The 10,000-nt window shown below is 40.0% G+C and overlaps 1 protein-coding gene across 1 annotated transcript; it reads right to left on the bottom strand.

The window, feature by feature from the left end:
- Positions 1 to 5,654: 5,654 nt before the first annotated feature.
- Positions 5,655 to 7,633, bottom strand: LOC135218013 (putative uncharacterized protein DDB_G0279653). Its single transcript, XM_064254158.1, has 2 exons — positions 6,247 to 7,633; positions 5,655 to 5,797 (listed from the first exon to the last, which is right to left on the bottom strand). The coding sequence occupies exons 1-2, from the start codon at positions 7,631 to 7,633 to the stop codon at positions 5,655 to 5,657; spliced, it is 1,530 nt and encodes a 509-aa protein (XP_064110228.1).
- Between the last annotated feature and the right edge of the window lie 2,367 nt (positions 7,634 to 10,000).

Below are 10,000 nucleotides of genomic sequence, written 5' to 3' on the forward strand. Positions count from 1 at the left end.
CTTCGTAGATATTATAATAATAATAATAATAATAATAATAATAATAATAATAATAATAATAATAATAATAATAATAATATCTTCTGTAGTGGGGGAGACAAATAATCAGTGAAAATGTCTCCCCCCACTGCAGAAGGTGATAAAATTAGCCTAATAATAATAATAATAATAATAATAATAATAATAATAATAATAATAATAATAATAATAATAATAATAATAATAATATGTGGCGCCGTGGAGGAGTGGGTTAGGTCGTCAATGGACTTGAGTCAAGTTAAGCAACATTGGGGCTGGTCAGTCGTTGGATGGGTGACCGCTCTCCTCGGCGTTGATTCCTTGGGAAAGGATCTTTACCATAATTTCCTCAGTCTACTCAGCTGTAAATGAGTACCTATCCCTGATGGGGTAGGGTCCAGCTATGAGTTAAATAGCAAAACTCAGCAATGATGGAAAGAAATGAAGGAATAAACGACAGCGACGTAAATGGAACCTCTGGCAACAGAGGAGCTTCGTCCGGCAACCAGGTATTCAACCCAATTGAAGGGGAAGACGGTCAGGTACTTGGAGGTCGTCATCCAGCAACTGATCACCACAACGACAGTAATCAACAGCCTGAGATTGGAGCTACAGAAGCAAAAAGGAAGAAATGGACAAGAGAAGAAAATAAGGAAATATGGAGATGCTACATCAGAAGCAACCCGACGGAGAGAGGATATAGAAGAAGATTGGTCAACATCTGGAATGAGAGGAATAACACCCCCCAAACAGAGCAGAGCCTGGCAGACCAAGTAAGGAACATAAAGAAAAAGAACTGGCTCTCCCCAACTGGAAAGGGAAATGTCACACGACAACGAATTACACGAAGACGACAGGGAGGATGAGGTATCAAACAACTACACACGAAGAAACACCGACGAATGGGTAGAAAACATTAGACAATGGATGGAGCCAGATACAGAGAGAACAAAGATTCCCTCCATGAAAGCCTACAACACCAAGAAATTAAGGGAGAAAACAAGTGAGGTCAATGAAATAATGGGCATAATACACACCACCAGTTTCACAGAAACAAATAACTTGGCATATGCAGGAGCAAGATTAGTAGCAGAGCTGATGGGGATTCGAACACCAACACCACCAGCACAACCAACCCAACAGAAACCAAAACAGCAACCTCCTTGGAAAAGGCGCCTGGAAACGCAAATCATGGTGATGAGATCTGACTTGAGTAAACTGAAAGAGACGGCAGAAAAAAGGCTAAGAAGCAAGAAAACAAGGGAGGAACTCAACGAGAAATACAAAGTACAAGAGAGGGGACTAAACAACGCAATAGAAGATGTAAAACAGAGGCTTAAGGCCAAAGCACATAAGATCCAACGGTACATGAACAGGAATAAGGGATACCAACAGAACAAACTATTCGGAACGAACCAGAAAGACTATACAGCCAACTAAGAGGGGAAGGACAACCACCAGAAATTCCTGAAGCCGAACCAAGTAAGAGACTCTGGGAAAACATATGGAGCAATCCGGTATCACACAACAAACATGGAACGTGGCTCCAGGAAGTCAGGAAGAAGAAACAGGGAGAATAAAAACAAAGATTCACAGACATCACGACAGACACAGTCAGACACCAACTAAAGAAAATGCCAAACTGGAAAGCCCCAGGTCCCGATGAAGTCCATGGATACTGGCTCAAAAACTTCAAGGCCCTACACCCACGAATAGCAGAACAATTCCAGCATTGTATCTCAAATCACCATGCACCCAAATGGATGACCACAGGAAGAACATCCTTAGTACAAAAAGACAAGAGTAAGGGAAATATAGCCAGTAACTACAGGCCTATCACCTGCCTACCAATAATGTGGAAATAACTAACAGGTATCATCAGTGAAAGGCTATACAACTACCTAGAGTAGACAAACACCATCCCCCACCAACAGAAAGGCTGCAGAAGGAAGTGTAGGGGCACAAAAGACCAGCTCCTGATAGACAAAATGGTAATGAAGAACAGTAGAAGGAAAACCAACCTAAGCATGGCATGGATAGACTATAAGAAAGCCTTCGACATGATACCACACACATGGCTAATAGAATGCCTCAAAAATACAATGCGCAACTGGAATACAATACTTACAAGCTCTGGAATAAGACTAGCAGAGGTTAATATCAGGAGAGGGATCTTCCAGGGCGACTAACTGTCCCAACTACTCTTCGTATTAGCCATGATTCCCATGACAAAAGTACTACAGAAGATGGATGCCGGGTACCAACTCAAGAAAAGAGGCAACAGAATCAACCATCTGTGTTCATGGACGACATCAAGCTGTATGGTAAGAGCATCAAGGAAATAGATACCCTAATCCAGACTGTAAGGATTGTATCTGGGGACATCAGGATGGAGTTTGGAATAGAAAACAAAAATGCTCCTTAGTCAACATACAAAAAAGGCAAAGTACAACGAGAACTGAAGGGATAAAGCTACCAGATGGGAGCAACATCAAACACATAGATGAGACAGGATACAAATACCTGGGAATAATGAAAGGAGGGTATGTAAAACACCAAGAGATGAAGGAAAGAATATATGCAGAGACTCAAGACGATACTCAAGTCAAAACTCAACGCCGAAAATATGATAAAAGCCATAAACACATGGGCAGGGCCAGTAATCAGATACAACGCAGGAATAGTGGAATGGACGAAGGCAGAACTCCGCAGCATAGATCAGAAAACCAGGAAACATATGACAATACACAAAGCACTATACCCAAGAGCAAGCACAGACAGACTATACATAACACGAAAGGAAGGAGGAAGAGGACTACTAAGTATAGACGACTGCGTCAACATCGAGAACAGAGCACTGGGGCAATATCTGAAAACCAGTGAAGACGAGTGGCTAAAGAGTGCATGGGAAGAAGGACTAATAAAAGTAGACGAAGACCCAGAAATATACAGAGACAGGAGAATGACAGACAGAACAGAGGACTGGCACAACAAACCAATGCACGGACAATACATGAGACAGACTAAAGAACTAGCCAGCGATGACACATGGCAATGGCTACAGAGGAGAGAGCTAAAGAAGGAAACTGAAGGAATGATAACAGCGGCACAAGATCAGGCCCTAAGAACCAGATATGTTCAAAGAACGATAGACGGAAATAACATCTCTCCCATATGTAGGAAGTGCAATACGAAAAATGAAACCATAAACCACATAGCAAGCGAATGCCCGGCACTTGCACAGAACCAGTACAAAAAGAGGCATGATTCAGTGGCAAAAGCCCTCCACTGGAGCCTGTGCAAGAAACATCAGCTACCTTGCAGTAATAAGTGGTACGAGCACCAACCTGAGGAAGTGATAGAAAACGATCAGGCAAAGATCCTCTGGGACTATGGTATCAGAACGGATAGGGTGATACGTGCAAACAGACCAGACGTGACGTTGAGTGACAAAGTCAAGAAGAAAGTATCACTCATTGATGTCGCAATACCATGGGACACCAGAGTTGAAGAGAAGAGAAGGGAAAAAATGGATAAGTATCAAGATCTGAAAACAGAAATAAGAAGGATATGGGATATGCCAGTGGAAATCATACCCATAATCATAGGAGCACTAGGCACGGTCCCAAGATCCCTGAAAAGGAATCTAGAAAAACTAGAGGCTGAAGTAGCTCCAGGACTCATGCAGAAGAGTGTGATCCTAGAAACGGCACACATAGTAAGAAAAGTGATGGACTCCTAAGGAGGCAGGATGCAACCCGGAACCCCACACTATAAATACCACCCAGTCAAATGGAGGACTGTGATAGAGCAAAAAAAAAAAAAATAAATAATAATAATAATAATAATAATAATAATAATAATAATAATAATAATAATAATAATAATAATAATAATACAGACAAAAACCTCCTCTCAGTTTTTATAAAAATAATAGGCGACCTAAAAGTCAAGAAAAAGACTAGCAACGTAATCGCAAAAATCCTTTAGAGGTAAATGATGTATGGTTAAAAAAACACACACACTTTATATATATATATATATATATATATATATATATATATATATATATACATATATATATATATAGTTCACTGACTACATCCACCGCATTCATAAATTGGAATAACCACAATGACGTTTAAATTTTCTTTATATTTTTTTTCATTTTTATTCGAATAAACTTCCCAGTGAAAGCCACTTTCTACAAAGAACGTAGTGAAAATTTTCACATAAGCGAGGAATTGAATGAAGAAATAATGAAAAAATCTCTCTCTCTCTCTCAATCTCTCTCTCTCTCTCTCTCTAACAAGTCGTCTCTCTCTCTCAGCTCTCTCTCTCTCTCTCCTCTCTCTCCTACGATGTTTTGTGCATGATTAATAAATGATTTATTTTTTAAATATTAATATTAATGTAAACGGCAATAATATCAATTCATTGAAGAAAATACTATAGTGAATTAGTGACATTATATATATATATATATATATATATATATATATATATATATATATATATATATATATAGATAGATATATATATATATATATATACACACACACGTTTGTGTGGTGTGAGCGAATACCAGAGGAAAATGACAGGCAGAAGGTCAGTACCAAGCGCTTTCTCCTGTTTATTCAGGTATTTTGTTGCTCAACCGACGATGCCTGAATAAACAGGAGAAAGCGCATGGTACTGACCTTCTGCCTGTCATTTTCCTGTGGTATTCGTTTACATAATGAAGTCTCATGAATTTACTGTGATTTTAAAGGCATATATATATATATATATATATATATATATATATATATATATATATATATATATATATATATATATATAGGTAGGTAGAAGCTACAAAGGAAAGTGAAACAGTGGAGTGCTGCGAGATCTTTCGACTCACTGTCCTGCTAAGTACAGGACGTTGAGTCGAAAGATCTCGCAGCACTCTATTGTTTCACTTTCCTTCGTGGCTTCTACCTTAATTTAGAGTATATTACTTATCTTAGTAGCCTTATAATTTACATATAGTAAAACCAACCTAGATAGAGGGAGGGTGATAGATAATATAACAACCTTAACATTGATGGAAACAAGTATGGTGATGACACTAATAAAATCGTGTTCTTGTTTTTATCATCACTGTTGTTCTCAAATACTGATGACGATAAAAAAAATCTCGAGGGGACTTTTTTGCAAATCTCAAAAAAAAAAAAAAAACTAATTTGGAGCGGCATCGATATTCTAATCCTTCTAAAAATCCACTATTCTCTTAAGTGACGCAACTCTTAAATATTTATGGAAATCCATGCATAATTTTTTTAGGACGGACAGGCAAAACCAACAAACATAAGCGGATGATTACATAACTCCCATCTTAATTTTTTTTTTGGGGGGGAAGGTACCAGCATCGTTATCCAACGTGAAATTGTTCTCGAAAAATCAGAATATAACATAAGGTGAAAATGTTACCCCAATTGGCGCTATAAGAAACCAGTGGCAGTTCCTTTGCTACTTTGAAAAACCAGAAGCAATATATCTACTTATCATTTTTAGAAACTTGGAATTCCATTTACTCATCATTTTTTGAAAGCAGTTACAGTGTGCTGTAATCATCACTTCGAAGTGTTCTCTGACTAAAAACCAGGGACACTGTTCTCCTCTACTTTTAGATAGCGGTGGAACAATGTCCCAGGCTTTTCTTTTAGATACCAGACGAGACCAATGACAATTTTACTTACCAAAGGCCAAATTCCAAAGACGACTGTCACACACATACCTGCAAAAAATACGAGAAACTTAAAGGTGTTTTCCTTATCGAGCAGTTCAATAAAGACTTCATATATTAAAGGAAGGGATCCCGTGTGGTTCTGAATATTTGGAGATATAGCGTTGTCCTTACACACTCACAAATATATCTTTAAAAATGAAAAAAATTCATGGTATTTATCCAAGTATTTTATAAAACTAAGGTCATTAACCTATTACTTTACTTCAGGAAACATTTAATTTTCTGTTACATTATTTAAAAAATCAGACTTTCATATACTGAACAGATTACTATACCATTATAATTTGAAACATTTCCTTATATTAACGAAAGGTATAAATTATCGTGCTGTCGAACTTCTCAGTTCCACTACAACAACAGATTCATTAGGGGAAACATTTTAACAGTTTCTCATGAGAGAAACATTTGAACAGTCCACTAAAATAAAATGGTCTTACCTGTATTATTCGCGGTTTTCTTTATATTCCCACTTTCTATGCGTCTAGCTAGTGAACACACCGTTCCGTTTTCTATCACATCGAGATCATATGTATGCTCTACTTTAGTTTCCCCTTCATCCACTGCACTACAACTAAATGTTTCGTTTTCTGTTCTACTATGCGAAGCGGGAGTTCTTCCTTGTAGTCTGTTATTCGGGTTAGGTCGTTGTTGGTTTCTCCCAGAGGACTGTCTCTGAAGGTTAAGGACTCTTGCAGGACGTTGAGGGACAGGAGTAGGAGGCTTCCCAACATCGCTCCTGCTTCGTCCAGCAACCGAAGAGACAGCCATATTGTCTCTGACGAAACCTTTGTTAATCATCTGGGAAATATTAGCCGTGCTTTTCCTAGAGGGTGACAGATTCTGTTCTGATAAGGACTTTCCTCTCGAAGCCCCTTGGCCTTTGAAGTCCCCCTGCTGAGTTGAGGCCACATCAGGGCTTCGGGGGTTGGGGACACCAAAAGACCTGGAGGAGGAGGTCACCATGTCACCCCGGAGGAGTTCACCCAGTGTAGGACTCCTGACGAGCTTTGGAGTAAGGTTCAGGAGGTTGCTGGAGGGAGAGGGTTCAACCAAGTTCGTTGTTTTAGAGAACGCCCCGTTGTTGATCCTAAAACTGGCGTTTGCCTGAGGCTTCCCTTTAGCGCGAGGCTTAGGCTCTTCGACGTTCTTCGGTTCGTCGTAGTTCTCGTGAGCTTCGTAGCCTTTCTGAGGTATGGAGGCTCGAGGCAGATGTAAGGAATCTCGAGGCTCCCTGTAGGATTCCCTTTGGGAGTCTCCTCCTCTCGACCTCTGGAGGCCATTTCTGGACAGATGCTGCTGACCATTCTGTGCCTGCTGCTGAGTCAAGAGTTGCTGTTGCTGATGCTGCTGATGCTGCTGATGCTGTTGGTGCTGTTGCCTTTGCTGGGACCTCTGTTTCTGCTGCTTCTGCTGAAGGAGTCTTTCCTGCTGATGCTGCTGCTGCTGCTGCTGCTGATGCTGTTCGTGGCTGATCTGCCTTTGTTCAATCTGACTAGCTCTCTGGTCCCGATAATCCTCACCGCTGTTTTCCGTTCTCCTCCGTTGCTGTCTGTAGTTGATGAGGTTCTGTGATGACCTTCCCGGCTCCGACCTTTGGAAGCCTCGCCTTGACCCAAATTGAGACTCCCTCCCTTCCTCACCCCTCTGGTGGGGATGTCCCTGCCCTCTGCCCCTCTGGGAATCCCTGAGACCCTCCAACTGAGAGCCGTTTTCAACGCTCTCGAAAGTCTTTGCTATACACGACACGGCACCAGCTCTCTTGGAGCCCAGCCCCGTCAGGTTTTTGGGGTCCTTCTTGGCCCTCCCGACGAAATTGGGGTTCATCTTTTGTTCTATTTGACCTAATTTCCTTCAACCACGTGATGAGAGGAAGAGAGCCGTGTCCACAACATACTCAATTGTGAAGGCTTACGTCAGCACGAACATCTTAAGAAATCGCATAATTTCAACGAGAGAGAAAGAGACATCAAAATGTATTCATCGCCTGAAAATAAAACGTAGAATTCAGATATTTTTGTAAGATAAAACCAGACGTCACTCAGGCACTTGACAAGTGTTGCCGATAACGTAACGGTAGGCGCACGTTAGCACATTTTCTAAAAATGCGGGACTCTGATTCACAACTTCATTTTCCATTTATCTGTCTTTTGTTTTCATGTCTTGTTTATTTCACTTTTTCATTAACCTTATTTATATTTACTTTAAGAAATGTGTCCGTAAACATATTTAGGCACTCATACAATTCAAAGGAAAATTAAAATTCAAATCTAACGTAAATAAGTAAGGTTCAATGAAAAAAAAAGCATTCCTTGATGTTTACATGGCTTCAAAAGTCATATTGCTTATAATCAATTTAAGCATAAATACCTACTACACAAAGAATCTCTCTCTCTCTCTCTCTCTCTCTCTCTCTCTCTCTCTCTCTCTCTCTCTCTCTCTCATGTGTGTGTGTGTGTGTGTGTATTTAAGACAGAAAGTATAGAGAGAGAGAGATTCAGTTTATTTGTGTGACAAAGCATATCATATTTGTAAACATAGACAAGACGCCGAGTAAATATCAGCAAATTATTTATGTTTGTTTTATTTTCATTTGTAACTTACCGATTTACGTAAGATTTAAATCTTTATTTACCTATGGATTTTATGAGTGCCAAAAAAATGACAGTGATATCCTTTAATGGTAGAGCCAAAATGCGTAATTCACAAAACACGTTGAACAATCAAACAACCCATGGAAGCAAGCGGCCCCCACCCCCCTAATACTAAATCACCAGGTAAAGTTCCATGTCCGTTGAGGCTTATCTCATCGCTAGTAAACTTGGAAATTTTTTGCAAACTAGACGAAACAAACAAACGGCAAAGCCGAATGAAAAGCATATGGCCATATTCAAATTCGTTGGTTGGGGTAAAATACCTGAAGTACTTTAATTCAAAATAAGGAAAACAAAAAGATTCAGTTGGTCACTAAACCGGCGATGAAATGTATCCCATTGCTTACTTTATTGTCAAGTGCAATTAAAAATCCGCCAATAAGGTACACTGCTTAATAGTCATTATTTCTTTATTGCAATGGCCCCGATGACGTATTGGGTTTGCAATAGCATAATGTTTTTAATACCCTTCCACACTTCCCACCGAAGGAATTGGATTCCGAAAGAAAGAGAATGTGGAATTCTCCTTGCCTGTCTTCTAACAAGTGACAGTTCGAATCCCAGGTGAGATTTTCGAAATCCACTTCATTTGGTATTCCAAGGTCTACAATAAATAAAGAACCTTAAATACTGGAAATTAGGATAATAGTGACACTGTAATGTCCCTCTTGCTATTAATATATATGTATATATGTGTGTGTGTGTGTGTGTGTGTGCGCGTGCGTGTACAATATATAATATATATATATAGTATATATATATAGCGTGCGGATATTATCTAATGAGAGCTACGGATAAATAATGCAGAACAAATATATAGTACATGTACATATTAACAGAAAACCTCACACCCACATAGTATGTTGCATCATAATATCATGCATAAAAAAAGAATCGTTTACAACTGAAAAAGGATTCCTCGAGAGAGAGAGAGAGAGAGGAGAGAGAGAGAGAGAGAGAGAGAGAGAGAGAGGGGGGGGGGGGGGGGGGGGGGGGGGGGAGGGGGGGGGGGGGGAGGTGGTGGTGCGCAAAATGCCAACGAATCAGCCAGGTTGGAGCAAAGGACCTAGGGCTATGAAGAGTCCTTTACCTACTAGTCGAGTAGCAGCGGTCCGGGTAGCCTGCAGCCGGGGCTAATATCCTACGAAGGAACCTGCTCTCCTGCCCTGCTCTTCCTTGACCTCCTTTGAAACGTGCCCTAAAAAAACGTGCGTTTCATTCTACCATTACACGGTGGCCAGGTATTAGTCCAGGCCCGAATGAAGACAGAAAGCGAAGAAGAGGCGAGTAATGCTGGGGTTTACATTCAGATGAAACGAGAATTAAATCTTTAATAAAAAGTAAATACGTTTTAAGGAATCAAGAGATTGTGCTGCCATTGTCTGTTTTACTGGCAATTTATACTCTGCATAAAATTTTACAGAGCTCTCTTTCCTCTCTCTCCTTCTCTCATCTCCTCTCTCACTCTCTCAAAGGAAACTCTCTCTCATCTCTCTCTCTCTCTCTCTCTCTCTCTCTCTCTCTCTCTCTCTCTCTCCGT

Source organism: Macrobrachium nipponense, chromosome 9 (genome assembly GCF_015104395.2).
Source record: "Macrobrachium nipponense isolate FS-2020 chromosome 9, ASM1510439v2, whole genome shotgun sequence".
In the NCBI taxonomy this organism is placed as follows: domain Eukaryota; kingdom Metazoa; phylum Arthropoda; class Malacostraca; order Decapoda; family Palaemonidae; genus Macrobrachium; species Macrobrachium nipponense.

What these genes read in the sequence shown, in the direction of transcription:
- LOC135218013 (XM_064254158.1), bottom strand. Translation starts at nt 7,633, where the DNA reads ATGAACCCCAATTTCGTCGGGAGGGCCAAGAAGGACCCCAAAAACCTG. An exon ending in GAAAACCGCGAATAATACAG is followed by an intron (nt 5,798 to 6,246) that starts GTAAGACCATTT and finishes TATTTTTTGCAG; the next exon opens with GTATGTGTGTGACAGTCGTC.